At 56.0% G+C, this 17,368-nt stretch overlaps 1 protein-coding gene across 1 annotated transcript in view; it reads left to right on the top strand.

Annotated features, from left to right (window-relative positions):
• Window positions 1-9,305: 9,305 nt before the first annotated feature.
• LOC125450631 (tau-tubulin kinase 1-like) overlaps window positions 9,306-17,368 on the top strand; it is a 121,986-nt gene continuing 113,923 nt past the window's right edge. Inside the window, 3 exon segments of the mRNA XM_059645200.1 lie at window positions 9,306-9,488; window positions 14,967-15,125; window positions 15,982-16,129. Coding sequence (XP_059501183.1) covers window positions 15,018-15,125; window positions 15,982-16,129 — 256 coding nt within the window. The 5' untranslated portion in view covers window positions 9,306-9,488; window positions 14,967-15,017.

A 17,368-nucleotide genomic window follows, 5' to 3' on the forward strand; every position in this document is an offset into this window, starting at 1 on the left:
GATAGTAAAGATGTATAATGTAGATTTTCAGACAGCATTAATCTTCACGTGGACTCAGTCATTGCGCGGGAAGATGTGCCTCAGTCTGTGAAAGGACCAAGTGGTTAACACTCACTTTTGGAGGAGATGGAGCCCAGGCCCTAGCTCCCTCAGGCTGGAGCTGGTCAGCCTAAACAACACGGTATAGTAACCTTTTACAGTCCTACACTCAAACTTCAGCCTTCAGCCTCAACTGTACATTCACTGTGGGGACACATTCCCCCTGCCCCACCCCCCCAGCGACACATTCCCCCTGCCCCACCACCCCAGCGACACTCGCCCCCCCTTTCCCCCACCCCAGCGACACATTCCCCCTGCCCCACCCCCCCAGCGACACTTCCCACCCCCCCCCCTTCCCCCACCCCAGCGACACATTCCTCTCCCCTGCCCCCGTGACACATTTCCCCCCCTCCCCGGACACATTCTACCCCCCGGGACACATCCCCCACCCCCGCGACAGGTCCAGGATCTCTCAGCGATGGGAGAATTGGTGGCAGTAACTGTCACACCCGTTGTTACATATTGATAGAGGGCCATATCAACGTGGGATACAGCGACCAGCAGAGAAACACCAACAGACAGAGTGTGTGTGTGTCTGTGTGTGTGTCTGTGTGTGTGTCTGTGTGTGTGTCTGTGTGTGTGTGTCTGTGTGTGTGTGTCTGTGTGTGTGTGTCTGTGTGTGTGTGTCTGTGTGTGTGTGTCTGTGTGTGTGTCTGTGTGTGTGTGTCTGTGAGTGAGTGTGTGTGTGTGTCTGTGAGTGAGTGTGTGTGTGTGTCTGTGAGTGAGTGTGTGTGAGTGTCTGTGAGTGAGTGTGTGAGTGAGAGAGTGTGCGTGTGCATGTGTGAGAAACTGGGCAGCAAACAGAACAGAGTTGTCATCGCTGATTACAGCTTTGCTCAGCCTCACAGATGCCCAGCCAGTGACTGTGCTCTGAATCTTCAGTTCCCAGGAGGTGTAGCTGGACACACTGCTCCCAGGAACTGGAAACATTCCCAATTCTCACAGACCACAGGAGGAGCAAGCCATGGGCATAAACATTCCTGACATTGCTTACCGCTTTGGGTTAAGCCCTTAGATTGTCCTCAAAATCAAATAATTTTTGCCAGCATTTATTGCCCAGAGGGCAGTTCAGAGCCAACCCCATTGCTGGGCCTGGAGTCACATATTGGCCAGACCAGGTAAGGATGGCAGAGATAATGGGAACTGCAGATGCTGGAGAATTCCAAGACAACAAAATGTGAGGCTGGATGAACACAGCAGGCCAAGCAGCATCTCAGGAGCACAAAAGCTGACGTTTCGGGCCTAGACCCTTCATCAGGGAGGGGGATGGGGTGAGGGTTCTGGAATAAATAGGGAGAGAGGGGGAGGCAGACTGAAGCTAACCCTAACCCTAACCCTATCCCCCTCCCATTCTTTAGATGACATGTCCATCATGGGCCTCCTGCAGTGCCACAATGATGCCACCCGAAGGTTGCAGGAACAGCAACTCATATTCCGCTTGGGAACCCTGCAGCCTAATGGTATCAATGTGGACTTCACCAGTTTCAAAATCTCCCCTTCCCCAACTGCATCCCAAAACCAGCCCAGCTCTTCCCCCCCCACCCACTGCATCCCAAAACCAGTCCAACCTGCCTCTGCCTCCCTAACCTGTTCTTCCTCTCACCCATCCCTTCCTCCCACCTCAAGCCGCACCTCCGTTTCCTACCTACCAACCTCATCCTGCCCCCTTGACCTGTCGTGCTCCCCGGACCGACCTATCCCCTCCCTACCTCCCCACCTATACTCTCCTCTCCACCTATCTTCTCCTCTATCCATCTTCGGTCCGCCTCCCCCCCTCTCTCCCTATTTATTCCAGAATCCTCTCCCCATCCCCCTTTTCTGATGAAGGGTCTAGGCCCAAAACGTCAGCTTTTGTGCTCCTGAAATGCTGCTTGGCCTGCTGTGTTCATCCAGCTCCACACTTTGTTATCTAGCTTTCAGAGTCTCGCTCCTTCTTCAGGTGTTACTGAGGGAGAGACAGTATCAGATACAGAATTTGTAAGCAAGAGATCAAAGGGTCATGGAACTGATGCCAATAGACACAGCAGACGAATTGCCAGACTGGGATGTTCCCTCCCAGTGGGGGAATACTTCTGCAGGTCAAGGATATTCAGCCTCAGATCCTTGGATTTTTGGGTAAACATCCTCCAAATCGGACTTTGGGATACACAACAACGCAGAGTCTCCAAGCAGAGGCTGAGAGCCAAGTTTGATATCCAGAGGACAGCCTCAACTGGGTTCTTGGGTTCTTGGGTTCATGTTGCACTACATGTGACTCCATCTCACTCTCACACACACAAACACACTCGCTCTCTCCCACCTTCCCCTCGCCCCCATTCTCCCCACACACACACTCACTCACACACTCACTCACTCACTCACTCACTCACTCACTCACTCACACACTCACACACTCACACACTCACTCACTCACTCACTCACTCACTCACTCACTCACTCACTCACTCACTCACTCACTCACTCACTCACTCACTCACTCACTCACTCACTCACTCACTCACTCACTCACTCACTCTCTCCCACCTTCCCCTCGCCCCCATTCCCCCCCCACACACACACACTCTCTCTCCCACCTTCCCCACGCCCCCTCCCCCCCCCACACACACACTTTCTCTCTCTCCCACTTTCCCCCCAACTCTCCCACCACTCTCCCCACACACACATACTCTCCCACCAGCCCTCCAACACACACACACACACACACACACACACACACACACACACACACTCTCTCACACTCCCACCACTTTGCTCCCCTCCACTCCCCCCCCCCCCCCCACCCACCCACACACACACACACACCTCTTCTCATAGACACATTATCTCTCTCCTATACACACTCTCCCTTAAGTGTGCGCACACAGTCTCTCCCTCATACGTGCACGCGCACACATACACGCGGACATAAATCTACGGGGCGGTTTTGTATTTGCAGATACATTCTATTTTGTCAAAAAGTGCACAATTTGTAGACAATGTGGCATTTTATCAATTCCTACTTTGTATTCCAAGTTGATAGACAGCTAGACTCCCTAAACAAGGCCTGACACCGAAAATGCACTGTCTGGCCTGAGACGTCACCTCTGATATACTGAGGGAACTGATAAAACCTTTAGTTATCTTGGGGCAGGGACTTGAAAGGAAATTGGGAATTGGCATATTAATCCTTTCTAACTGATTAAAGATTGATCAGCCAACTTAGGTCTGTTCAACACCACATCAGTTCTACGACCCCTTGATCACTTGCTTACAAATTCTGTGTCCGATGCCACCTCCCTCAGTAACACCTGAAGGAGGAGTGAGACTCTGAAAGCTTGTGTCTTCAAATAAACCTGTTGGACTAAAACCTGGTGTGGTGTGATTTTTGACCTTTAGGAAATATTGCCATGACTCCATCACTGTTTCATAGCCGAGGGTGTAAGCTCTGGGACTCCATTCTAACTACTGAGGTTCATTGAAGCATGATCCTCTGATGGAGAGGTGTTATAGTTAGCCCAGAGGTAACTTGGTCTGAAGCTGGATGAACACAGAAGGCCAGGCACCATCAGAAGAACCTGTTACTGAAACAGATAGAGATATCAAGATCTAAAATATATGTCTGTTGTATCTGTCAATACCACAGTTCCACATTGAATTCCTACATTCTGGGAGCAAACATTTGTATTGCCCCTGAGATCCAGCTGCTCCTCTCACACCTCCCTGCCCATCTTCCCAGGACTCATATTCAGTGCCACGCACTGACTCTCTGCCTCTCAGCAGCTGACGATATGCATGACTGTGGTGTGCAAACCCTACAATTCATGTTGAGCAGGGGTCCAGGAAAAAGATCCAAAATCTCAGGAAACTATTTTATTTAAGTCTCCCAAAATGGTCCATTCATTTCTCTTTGTCGCTTGTTATCCAGGGCAAAAGAAAATTTTACCCATTTCCTTCAATACACTCAAAAACGATGCATATGAAGATTGAACTTTTCATGAAACATGTGGAAAATGGGTGCTTCAATCAGAGGCTTTGTGCTCTTAAACAGTATTGTTGTAATCTCACACACATTCAGGCTGACAAAGGGGCATCTCAGCTCTTTGGAGATACTGTGGGTTTGGGCAAGCCAGCGAAGGAAAAGCACTACACCCACACAGGTTAATGTTACACGATACAGGCAATTCAGCCCATCCACACTGCTCTGCTGTTCGTTACGATCCGGGCTGATCATCATGGGGCGGGGGGTGGGGTGTTTCTTTTTTATACAATCCCTAGAGTGTGGAAACGGGCCCTTCGGCCCAACAAGTCCACACTGACCCTCAGAGCATCCCGCCCAGACCCATCCCCCTATAACCCACCTAATCTACACACCCCTGAACACTACGGGTAATTTAGCATGGCCAACCAACCCTAACCTGCACATCTTTGGACTGTGGGAGGAAACCAGAGCACCCGGAGGAAACCCACGCAGACATGGGGAGAATGTGCAAACTCCACACGGACCGTTACCTAAGGCTGGAATCGAACCCTGGGTCCCTGGTGCTGTGAGGCTGCAGTGCTAACCACTGAGCTACTGTGCCGCCCTGGTCAGCTCATTTGGCTGGATGGCTGATTCATGTTGCTAACAAGGTAGGTTCAATTCCCGCACCCCCTGAGGCTACAGTGAAGGACACTGTGAAACATTCCCCTCACCTGAGGCACAGTGAGCCTCAGGTTGAACCAGCCAATATCGTTGGGACTAGGGTTTCCTTCACTAGGCTGATAATCCAAATCCATATCCTGTTCCCATTTCCATCGAGTCAAAGAGTCTTACAGTATAGAACAGGCCCTTCAGCCCATCATGTCTGTACCACCAGAACTGTACTACTCCCTGCACACGTCCCACCCTCCCACAGCAGGCCCACAGCCCTGAATGTTTAGACACTAAGTACACAGCCCAGTAAAGGTTGGGAGGTTCACTGCTTCAGTTTCCCTCACAGGCAGTGCATTTCCAGATCTTCACCAGCCACTGTGTAAAAATCTATTCCATCAAATCCCCTCTAAACCTCCTGACTTTCAAATTTATAGCCCCTTGTTACTGACCCTGTAACTAAGGGGAACAGCTGCTTTCTCTCCACCCTGCCCATGCCTCTCATACACCTCGATCAGGAACTCCCTCCAGCCTTCTCTGGTCTGAGAATAACAACACCAAGTTATCATAGCCCCAGCTATACCTGCCTCTTTGTAGGTTACGTGGAACACTCCCTCTTCCGTACCTACACAGACCCCAAACCCCACCTCTTCCTCCGGTACATTGATGACTGTATCGGCGCCGCCTCTTGATCCCCAGAGGAGCTCGAACAGTTCATCCACTTTACCAACACCTTCCACCCCAACCTTCAGTTCACCTGGGCCATCTCCAGCACATCCCTCACCTTCCTGGACCTCTCAGTCTCTCCTCTCCCCCCACTGCATCCCAAAACCAGCCCAGCCTGTCTCTGCTTCCCTAACCTGTTCTTCCTCTCACCCATCCCTTCCTCCCACCCCAAGCCGCACCTCCATCTCCTACCTACTAACCTCATTCCACCTCCTTGACCTGTCCGTCTTCCCTGGACTGACCTATCCTCTCCCCACCTCCCCACCTATACTCTCCTCTCTACCTATCTTGTTTCCTCTCCATCTTCGGTCCGCCTCCCCCTCTCTCCCTATTTATTCCAGAACCCTCTCCCCATCCCCCTTTTCTGATGAAGGGTCTAGGCCTTGAAACGTCAGCTTTTGTGCTCCTGAGATGCTACTTGGCCTGCTGTGTTCAACTGCAGTTGCTGGAGAATCCAAGATAACAAAGTTATCGAGCTTCTCTTCATCACTGAAATTCTTCATCCCAGGCAACATCCTGACGAAGGGTCACTGTTAACTCTGGTTCATTTTCTTCACAAATGCTGCCTGACCTGCTGAGCTATTCCAGCAACGTTGTTTTTGGAATATCCTGGTGAATCTCCTCTGCACCCCCTCGTGCTTTGTTTAAGGGAGGTGTAAGGAGAAGTTGGGTTACGATAGACCTGTGAATCTAACTTCGGTTGTAGACAAATTGTTGGAGGTGATCATAAAAGATAGGAGTTACAGGCACTTAGAGAGACAGAAATTGACCAGGGATAGTCAACATGGTTTTGAGTCACAGTTGTGTCTCAGAAACTTGATTGAGTTTTTTTGAGCAAGTTACCAAACAAATTGATGGCAGAGCAGTAGATGCTGTTGACTTGGATTTTAATAAAGCCTTTGACAGGGTTCCCCACAGTAGACTAATTAGTAAAATTAGTCACGTGGGATTCAGGTTGAGCTTGCCAATTGGATGCATAATTGGCTTAACGGCAGGCTTTTCAGACTGGAGGCTGTGACCGGTGGTGTTCCACAGGGTTTGGTTCTGGGTCCTCTTTTGTCTGCAGTATATATAAATGATTTGGGTGAGCGTACAGAAGGTACGGTTAGTATGTTTGCGGATTACACCAAAATTGGTGACACAGCGCTCAGTGAAGAAGGTTTTCTAAGAAAGCTGAGGGATCTTGATCAAATGGGTTAATGAGCTGAAAAATGGCAAATGGAGTTCAATCTGGATAAATGCAACGTACTGTGTTTTGATATAACAAATGAAGGTGGGGCTTACACAATTAATGGTAGGGCCTCGGGTAGTGTTGTAGAAAGAGGGACCTAGGGTGCAGATACTTAATTTTTTGAAGATTGTGTGCATATAAAGAGGGGTGGTTAGAAAGGCATTTGGCACGCTTGCCTTCATTGTCCAGAGCTTTGAGTATAGGAGTTGGGATGTCATGTTGAGGTTGTACGGACGTTGTTGAGGCCTCTTCTGGAACACCCTGGTAATAAATGTTGACTTTGCCAGCGACATGTACAACCCGGGAGCAAGTGAATAAAAACTTCTCTCTGTCTCTTATCATTAACGGTGCCCAGTTATAGCAGGGATATTATTAAACCGGAGAGGTTTCAGAAGAAATTTACCAGATTGCTGGTTACGGAAGCTTTGAGTTATAAAGAGAGGCTGCGATAGACTGGACTTTATTCACTAGAACGTACGTGGTTGAGAGGTGACCTGATAGAAGTTTATAAGATAATGAGAGATTTTGTTAGTTAATGGTAGTCGTCTTTCCCTAGAGTGGGGGATTTCAAGACAAGGGGGCACACATTTTAAGGTGAGAGGAGAGGGATTTAAAGACGTTATGAGGCAAATTTTTACAGAGCGTATGGAATGAATTTCCTGAAGAAATGGTGGATGTAGGTACAATTACAGTGTTTAAAATACATTTGGATAGATACTGAATAGAAAAGGTTTGGGAGGGATTTGGGGCAGGAGCAGGCAGGTGGGACTAATTGAGTTTGGAATTATGTTCAGCATTGACTGGTTGGGCCGAACGGTCTGTTTCCACGCGATATGACTGCGGCCTCCGGAGCTGCAGGCGGAGTCGGGGTGGAAGGGCGGGGCCGGCGCCGGGCCACGCTCTCCCCCTGCCGCTGGCCTCCGGAGCTGCAGGCGGAGTCGGGGTGGAAGGGCGGGGCCGGCGCCGGGCCGCGCTCTCCCCCTGCCGCTGGCCTCTGGAGCTGCAGGCGGTATCGGAGGGAAGGGCGGGGCCGGCGCCGGGCCGCGCTCTCCCCCTGCCGCTGGCCTCTGGAGCTGCAGGCGGTATCGGAGGGAAGGGCGGGGCCGGCGCCGGGCCACGCTCTCCCCCTGCCGCTGGCCTCTGGAGCTGCAGGTGGTATCGGAGAGAAGGGCGGGGCCGGCGCCGGGCCGCGCTCTCCCCCTGCCGCTGGCCTCTGGAGCTGCAGGCGGTATCGGAGGGAAGGGCGGGGCCGGCGCCGGGCCGCGCTTTCCCCCTGCCGCTGGCCTCCGGAGCTGCAGGTGGTATCGGAGAGAAGGGCGGGGCCGGCGCCGGGCCGCTCTCTCCCCCTGCCGGTGGCCTCCGGAGCTACAGGTGGTATCGGAGAGAAGGGCGGGGCCGGCGCCGGGCCGCGCTCTCCCCCTGCCGCTGGCCTCTGGAGCTGCAGGCGGTATCGGAGGGAAGGGCGGGGCCGGCGCCGGGCCGCGCTCTCCCCCTGCCGCTGGCCTCCGGAGCTGCAGGTGGTATCGGAGAGAAGGGCGGGGCCGGCGCCGGGCCGCTCTCTCCCCCTGCCGGTGGCCTCCGGAGCTACAGGTGGTATCGGAGAGAAGGGCGGGGCCGGCGCCGGGCCGCTCTCTCCCCCTGCCGCTGGCCTCCGGAGCTGCAGGCGGTATCGGGGGAATGGCGGGGCCGGCGTCGGGCCGCTCTCTCCCCCTGCCGCTGGCCTCCGGAGCTGCAGGCGGTATCGGAGGGAAGGGCGGGGCCGGCGCCGGACCGCTCTCTCCCCCTGCCGCTGGCCTCCGGAGCTGCAGGCGGTATCGGAGGGAAGGGCGGGGCCGGCGCCGGACCGCTCTCTCCCCCTGCCGCTGGCCTCCGGAGCTGCAGGTGGTATCGGAGAGAAGGGCGGGGCCGGCGCCGGACCGCTCTCTCCCCCTGCCGCTGGCCTCCGGAGCTGCAGGTGGTATCGGAGAGAAGGGCGGGGCCGGCGCCGGACCGCTCTCTCCCCCTGCCGCTGGCCTCCGGAGCTGCAGGCGGTATCGGAGGGAAGGGCGGGGCCGGCGCCGGACCGCTCTCTCCCCCTGCCGCTGGCCTCCGGAGCTGCAGGTGGTATCGGAGAGAAGGGCGGGGCCGGCGCCGGACCGCTCTCTCCCCCTGCCGCTGGCCTCCGGAGCTGCAGGCGGTATCGGGGGAATGGCGGGGCCGGCGCCGGGGCGTGCTCTCCACCTGCCGCTGGCCTCCGGAGCTGCAGGCTGTGTCGGGGGAAGGGCGGGGCCGGGCCGCGCTCTCCCCCTGCCGCTGGCCTCCGGAACTGCAGGCGGAGTCGGGGCAGGGGCGGGGCCGGCGCCGGGCCGCGCCCTCCCCCTGCGGGTGGACTCCGGAACTGCACGCGGCGTCGGGAGGGCGGTGCAGGCGCCGAGCAGCGTATACCGTGGCCCGAGGGAATGGTGTGGCTCCAGGCCGCGCTCGCCACCTGCCGGTGACTTCCTGAGTTGCAGGCGAGGGGGCGGGACTGGCGCCGGACCGCGCTCTCCACCTGCCGGTGGCCTCCGGAGCTGCAGGCGTGGGGGCGGGACTGGCGCCGGACCGCGCTCTCCACCTGCCGGTGGCCTCCGGAGCTGCAGGCGTGGGGGCGGGACTGGCGCCGGGCCGCGCTCTCCACCTGCCGGTGGCCTCCGGAGCTGCAGGCGGGGCCGGGCGCTGCAGTGCGGAGAAAAGGCGAGGATGGAGAGAGTGGGCGGCTGAGGGAGAGGCGGCCCGGAACCGTGGACCGGCAGCGAGAGCGGCGAGGCCGGGGACGGGGCAGCGGCCCGGGAGCAGTAGGCGGTGGTGAGTGCGGCCTCGGGTCCCGGGGACAGCTCCGTGCGGCCTGAGACCATGAACTACCCCCCACCCCCAGGCCCGGGCGCCGGGGGGGAGATGGGGAGGGTCACCCCTTGTCCCCAACCCGTTCCTCCCACCCCCGTCCCCCTCTCTATAGCCAGGTGTACAGGAGCACCCAAAGGTGCAGCGTGGAATATCCCCGGGCGGGGGGGCGCTCTGCCCTGCCCTGTGGGTGATGGGGGTAACATTGCCCTGTGGGTGATGGGTAGGTGGGGGTGGGGAACATTGCCAGGTAGGTGGGGGTAGGGAACATTGTCCTGTGGGTGGGGGGTGGGGAACATTGCCCTGTGGGTGATGGGTAGGTGGGGGTGGGGAACATTGCCAGGTGGGTGGGGGTAGGGAACATTGTCCTGTGGGTGGGGGGTGGGGAACATTGCCCTGTGGGTGATGGGGGGGACATTGCCCTGTGGGTAGGGGTGATGTGTGGGGGTAGGGAATATTGCCCTGTGGGTGATGGGGGGGTGGGGAACGTTGCCCTGTGGGTGGGGGTGGTCAGGTTCTGCCTTGTGGATGAGGTGGGGGGGGGTCATTTCCCTGTGGGTGATGGGAGGGTTCTGCCCTATGGCAGGGGTGTATTGCCCTGTGGGTGATAGGGGTAGACATTGCCCTTTGGGGGGGGGGCTCTGCCCTGTGGGTGATCGCGGGGGTGGGGTGTTCTGCCCTGTTGGGGGGGGATCATTGCCCTGTGGGTGATAGTGGGGTGGGGCTCTGCCCTGTGGCTGGGGTGTATTGCCCTGTGGGTGATTGGGGGCATTGCCAGGGAACATGCCACATAGTGCCCTGTTGGATGTTCCCCCATCCCCCCAGCCCCGAGCCTGCATCTCTTCCTTTTTGTTAATACAACAGAATAGGCCATTCCACCCATCTCTGCTGTTTCTGTTCCATTTACCTCCATTTCCATGGCCCTCCCTCACATCACACACTCTGCTTTTTCCCCGGGTCCCTTCACCATTGCCTCTGATGACCGTCAAAACCTGCTGATCTACTGTCGTTGCCAGCAGATGGGCCAACGTTTATTGTTTGTCCCTTATTGCCCCTTGAGAAGGTGGTGGGGGGAGCTGCCTCCTTGACCCACAATGTCTCTTAGGAAGGGAATTCCAAGGTTTGGACCCAGCAACATATACATGATGGTGACTTTCCAAGTCAGGATGGTGAGTGGCTTGCTTTATTCATTCGTGGGATGAGGGGCATTGCTGTGGGTCTGGAGTCACATGTAGGCCAGACCAGGTAAGGACGGCAGTTTCCTTTCCTAAAGGACATGAGTGACCCAGGTGGGTTTTTCCAACAATCAACAATGGATTCATGGTCATCGTTAGATGCTTAATTCCAAATTCAAATTCCACCCTCTGCTGTGGTGGGATTCGAAAAGTTGCCAGAACATTATCTGGGTCTCGGAATTAACAATCCAGTGATAATACCGCTAGGCCACCGCCTTCCCTCGCAGGGGACGGTGTTCCCATGTATCTGCTGCCCTTGTCCTTCTAGATGGAAGTGGTTGTGGGTTTGGAAGGTGCTGCCTGAGGATCTTTGGTGAATCTCTGCAGTGCATCTTGTAGATGGTGCACACTGCTGCTACTAAGTGTCGGTGGTGGAGGGAGTGGGATGTTTGTGGATGTGGTGCCAATCAAGCGGCTGCTTTGTCCTGGATGGGGTCAAGCTCCTTGAGTGTTGTTGGGGCTGCCCCCATCCAGGGAAGTGGGGAGTATTCCATCACACTCCTGACTTGTGCCCTGTAGATGGTGGGACAGGGTTTGGGGAGTCAGGAGTTGAGTCCAGTTGAGTTTCTGGTCAATGGATTCAGTGATGGTTACACCATTGAATGTCAAGGGGCAGTGGTTAGATTGTCTCTTACTGTGTGGCACAAACGTTACTTGCCACTTGTCAGCCCAAGGTTGAATATTGTCCTGATGGTGTTGCATTTGAGTGTGAAGATCTGAGGAGTAGCAAATCTGCTGAACATCCCCACTGAGGCTCATAGCAGAAATTGCTGGAGAAGCTCAGCAGCCCTGGTAGCATCCGTGAATCTCTGATGAAGGGTCTGGGCTCGAAATGTCAGCTTTTGTGCTCCTGAGATGCTGCTTGGCCTGCTGTGTTCATCCAGCTCCACACTTTTGTTATATAAGAGAAATAAGAGTTAACGTTTCAGGTGTCATGACCCTTCCTCACTTAGGGTTCATTGATGAAGCAGCTGAAGATGGTTGGGCCTAGGACACTGCCCTGAGGAACTCCTGCAGAGATGTCCCGGAGCTGGAATGACTGACCTCCCACAACCACGTGGAGTGAATAGAATTGGCTGAAGACTGGTATGTGTGATTTTGGGGACCACTGGAAGAGACCGAGATGGATCATCCACTCAGCACTTCTGGCTGAAGATTGCTGTGAATGCTTCAGCCTTATCTTTTGCACGAATGTGCTGGGCCCTTCCATCACTGAGGATGGGGATATTTGTGGAGCCTCCTCCTCCAGGGAGTTGTTTAATTGCCCACCACCATTCATCACTGGATGTGGCAGGACTGCAGAGCTTAGATCTGATCCATTGGTTGTGGGATCGCTGAGCTCTGTCTGTCATTTGCTGCTTTCACTGTTTGGTGTGCAGCTAGTCCTGTTTGGTGGCTTCACCAGGTTGATGCCTCATCTTTAGATATGCCTGGTGCTGCTCCTGGCCTTCCCTACTGCCCTCTCCATTGAACCAGGGTAGATCCCCTGGCTTGACGGCAACGGTAATGCCGGGCCACGAGGTTACAGATTGTGCTGAAGTACAATCCTGCTGCTGTTGATGGATGCCCAGCCTTGAGCTGCTAGATCTGTGCGAAGTCTGTCCCATTTAGCACGCTGATAGTTCCACACAACACGATGGAGGGTATTCTCACTGTGAAGGTGGGACTTTGTTTCCACAAGAACCGTGCGATGGTCACTCTTACCGATACTGTCGTGGACAGAGCAACTGCAGCTGGCAGATTAGTAAGGATGAGGTCAAGTCTGTTTATTCACTCCTGTTGGTTCCCTCACCACCTGCCGCAGACCCAGTCCAGCAGCTCTGTCCTTTAGGACCCGACCAGCTCGATCAGTAGTACTGCTGCCGAGCCACTCTTGGTGGTGGACACTGAAAACCCCCCACCCAGAGTACATTTTGTGCCCTTGTCACCCTCAGTGTTTTCTCCAAGTGTTGCTGAACATAGAGGAGTATGGGTTCATTAGCTGAGGGAGAATGGTATGTGGTAATCAGCAGGAGGTTTCCTTGCACATGCTTAATTTGAAACTGAGACTTCATGGGCTCCAGAGTCAATGTTGAGGACTCCCAGAGTAATTCCCTCCCGACTATCCCACATGCCTAATGGCACCGAAAGCTAATGGCATGCTGGCCTTCATAACAAGAGGAATTGAGTATAGAAGCAAAGAGGTCCTTCTGCAGCTGTACAGGGCCCTGGTGAGACCGCACCTAGACTATTGTGTGCAGTTTTGGTCTCCATATTTGAGGAAGGACATTCTTGCTATTGAAGGAGTGCAGCGCAGATTCATGAGGTTAATTCCCGGACTGGCAGGACTATCATATGTTGTAAGATTGGAGCAACTGGGCTTGTATACACTCGAGTTTAGAAGGATGAGAGGGGATCTGATTGAGACGTGTAAGATTATTAAGGGATTGGACACTGTGGAGGCAGGAAACATGTTTCCTTTGATGGGTGAGTCCAGAAGCAGACGACATAGTTTAAAAATAAGAGGTAGGCCATTTAGAACAGAGTTGAGGAGAAACTTCTTCACCCAGAGAGTGGTGGATATATGGAATGCTCTGCCCCAGAAGGAAGTGGAGGCCAACTCTCTGGATACTTTCAAGAAAGAGATAGACAGAGCTCTTAAAGATAGTGGAATAAAGGGTTATGGGGATAAGGCAGGAACAGGAAACTGATTGTGGATGATCAGCCGTGATCATAATGAATGGTGGTGCTGGTTTGAAGGGCCGAATGGCCTCCTACTGCACCTATTGTCTGTTGTGCCGCCCCCTCTGCTGGGTCTGTCCTGCCGGTGGGACAGGACATATCCAGGGATGGTGATGGTGGTGTCTGGGACACTGTCTGTAAGATATGACTCTGTGAGTGTGACTGTATCAGGCTGTTGCTTGACCGGTCTGTGAGGCAGCTCTCCCAATGTTGGCACTAGCCCCCAGATGTTAGCGAGGAGGACTTTGCAGGGTCAATGGGGCTGTTTCTGCCGCTGTCTTTTCCAGTGCCCAGGTCAATCCCAGGTGATCCGTCCAGTTTCATTTCTTTGAGGCTTTGTAGCAATTGGTTCAACTGAGGGGCTTGCTCGGCCATTTCAGAGGGCAACTGCGAATCAACCCCATTGCTGTGGGTCTGGAGTCACATGTAGGCCAGACCTGGTAAGGGTGGCAGATCTCCTCCCCGAAGTACACTAGTGAACCGGAGAGGTATTTCTGAGGATGAGTGATGGTTGTCGTGGTCACAGAGTATGGGACTCGGTTCCCGTTCCAGCCGAGATTCCTTTCTGTTGCAGTGGCAGGTGAACCTGTCTCCCCAGGTCATTGACATCAGTGTTTGGCTGGTCTAGTCCAGTTTGCATGGTCCCCAGTTCCCCATTTGGGAGCTGGTTGTATTTCTGGGCTCAGTCCTGGCCTGGGATATCTCTGTCCGTGGAATATGTTGTTTGGAGACAGTAGGGTGAGGGATGAGATGCTAACGACGAGCTTCCCATTCCCCTGTCCTTCTTAATGTTTCATAAGATGCTGCTCAACCCAAACAGTGGGCTGGTTCGCTGAGACATGAAGCAGACAGACTGTGTGGGAGGGGGTCCCTGGGGCTGGGGGCAAGGGGCAGGGGAGGGAATGGGGGTTCCCTGGGTCCAGGGAAGGGGGAAGAGTGCATGGTTCCGTGAGGGAGGGGAAGGGCGCTGGTGCGGGTGTGCCCGGGGAGGGGGAGGGTGAGGGTGACCCCGGGGCCGGGGTGGGCGCAGGTACGGGCATTCCTGGGGCCAGGAGAGGGTGCAGGGTTCCCATGGGAAGGGAAAAGACGCTGGTGCGGGTGTCTCCAGGGGAGGGCATGGGTGTCGTGGGGGTGGGCACAGGTGCCCCCAGGGGAGGGGGTGGGCGCAGGTACGGGCATTCCTGGGGCCAGGAGAGGGTGCAGGGTTCCTTGGAGGAGGGGAAGGGTGCTGGTGCGGGTGTCCCCGTGGGAGAGGGAGGGCATGGGTGACCCCGGGGCCAGGGTGGGCGCAGGTACGGGCATTCCTGGGGCCAGGAGAGGGGGTTTACGCTGGGTTCCCCAGGGCCGGGGGAGGGCGTGGGTGTCCCTGGCGGAGTGGGAAGGTGCCGAGGGCGGGGAAGGCGCAGGAGTCCCGGAGGGAGGTGCAGGGTCGGCCAGGCTGCATGCCGACTGACTGACTGCTGTCTGTGTGTGATTATTTTTCCAGGTAAATGGACCAACTGGAATGGAGTCTCTGTGAGGTCTGGCTGATTGACCAATGCAGTGCCTAGCAGCTCCTGCACAGGAAGAGGCAAAGATGAGTGGGGGAGGGGAGCAGGTCGATATCTTGCCCGTGGGCTTTGTTGTCAAAGACCGCTGGAAGGTGGTGAGTTAAAAGGGTTCAGACCCGCGGCCCCCATTCACCTGGGACCCTCACCCATTGTCCCCCACACCCCACCCTGACCCTATCCTCCATTCACTTCTCCTTCCCAGTGCACCTTGTAGATGGTACACACTGCAGTTACTGAGTGTCGGTGGTGGGGGGAGTGGGATGTTTGTGGATGGTGTCGAGCTTCTTGAGTGTTGTTGGGGCTGTACCCATCCAGGCAAGTGGGGAGTATTCCATCACACTCCTGACTTGTGCCTTGTAGATGGTGGACAGGGTTTGGGGAGTCAGGAGGTGAGTTACTCACCGCAGTATTCCCAGCCTCTGACCTGCCCTTGTAGCCACTCTGTTAATGTGGTGAGTCCAGTTGAGTTTCTGGTCAATGGTAACCCCCAAGATGCTGATAGTGGGGGATTCAGTGATGGTAACATCATTGAATGTTAAAGGACGGTGGTTAGATTGTCTCTTGTTGGTGATAATCACTGCCTGGCATTTGTATGGTGCAAATGCCACTTGCCACTTGTCAGCCCGAGCCTGGATATTGCCCAGATCCTGTTGCACGTGAACATGGATGACTACAGTATCTGAGGAGTCACGAATGGTAGACAGTGGTGTGGGGATGGGGAAAGGGGCAGGGGGACGGGGTGTGTGTCTGTGTGTGTGCGCTTGCTTGCGTGCACGCGCAGGCACGTGCTGTGGGAGGGGATGTCTGGCGCTGTGTACCTGTCTCCCCCTTTTGGTCCTGGCCCATCAATGACTCCCTGCACCTATTGAACCTCCCGGCCAGTCCCCGGTCCTGTCGCACCTCGAACTGGGACCTTGGTTAAACTATTGCTATTTGTGCTCTCCTGCGCAGCTGAAGAAGATTGGTGGAGGTGGATTTGGGGAGATTTATGAGGCAACAGATTTGTTAATCCGAGAGAATGTTGCTCTGAAAGTGGAGTCTGCTCAGCAGCCCAAGCAGGTGCTAAAGATGGAGGTGGCAGTCCTAAAGAAACTCCAAGGTAAGGAGACCCCAGAGTGTGTGGGCCAGGGGCCTCGGTGTCTCAGTGTGTGTGTATGCACACAGGTTCTGGGGAGGGAGGAGGAGGGGTTCGCTCTATGTATGCAATTCGGGGGACATCTGTGTGTATGGTGTGTCTATTTACATGGGAGTCTGCAAGCATGGGGGGGGGGGGGTGTGCGCTCGCATGCGCGCGTCGGGGGGAAAGGGGCAGGGGGCGTGCGTGTGTGTGTGTGTGTGTGTGTGTGTGTGCGCGCGCGCGCAGAGCGGGGGGAAAGGGGCAGGGGGAGGCTGTGTGTGCGCGCGCGCAGAGGGGGAGAAAGGGGGAGGGTGTGTGTGTGTGTGTGTGTGTGTGTGTGCGCGCGTGCACGCACGCAGGGGGGGGGAAGGGGCAGGGCAGGGGGCAGGTGTGTGTATGTGCGTGCGCGCAGGGTGGGGAAAGGGGCAGGGGGAGGCTGTGTATGTGTGTGTGCGCGCGCGGGGAAGGGGCAGGGGGAGGGTGTGTGTGTGCGCGCCTGCAGAGGGGGGAAAGGGGCAGGGGGAGGGTGTGTGTGTGTGCGTGCGTGCGTGCAGAGGGGGGAAAGGGGCAGGGGGAGGGTGTGTGTGTGTGCGCGCGTGCAGAGTGGGGAAAGGGGCAGGGGGAGGGTGTGTGTGTGTGCGCGTGCAGAGTGGGGAAAGGGGCAGGGGGAGGGTGTGTGTGTGTGCGTGCGCGCGTGCAGAGGGGGGAAAGGGGCGGGGGAGGGTGTGTGTGTGTGTGCGTGCGCGCGTGCAGAGGGGGGAAAGGGGCAGGGGGAGGGTGTGTGTGTGTGTGTGCGTGCGCGCGTGCAGAGGGGGGAAAGGGGCAGGGGGAGGGTGTGTGTGTGTGTGTGTGCGTGCGCGCGTGCAGAGGGGGGAAAGGGGCAGGGGGAGGGTGTGTGTGTGTGTGTGTGCGTGCGCGCGTGCAGAGGGGGGAAAGGGGCAGGGGGAGGGTGTGTGTGTGTGTGTGTGTGCGTGCGCGCGTGCAGAGGGGGGAAAGGGGGAGGGTGTGTGTGTGTGTGCGTGCGCGCGTGCAGAGGGGGGAAAGGGGGAGGGTGTGTGTGTGTGTGCGCGCGCGCGTGCAGAGGGGGGAAAGGGGGAGGGTGTGTGCGTGTGTGCGTGCGCGCGTGCAGAGGGGGGAAAGGGGGAGGGTGTGTGCGTGTGTGCGTGCAGAGGGGGGAAAGGGGGAGGGTGTGTGCGTGCGCGCGTGCAGAGGGGGGAAAGG

Source organism: Stegostoma tigrinum, chromosome 4 (assembly GCF_030684315.1).
Source record: "Stegostoma tigrinum isolate sSteTig4 chromosome 4, sSteTig4.hap1, whole genome shotgun sequence".
NCBI lineage: Eukaryota > Metazoa > Chordata > Chondrichthyes > Orectolobiformes > Stegostomatidae > Stegostoma > Stegostoma tigrinum.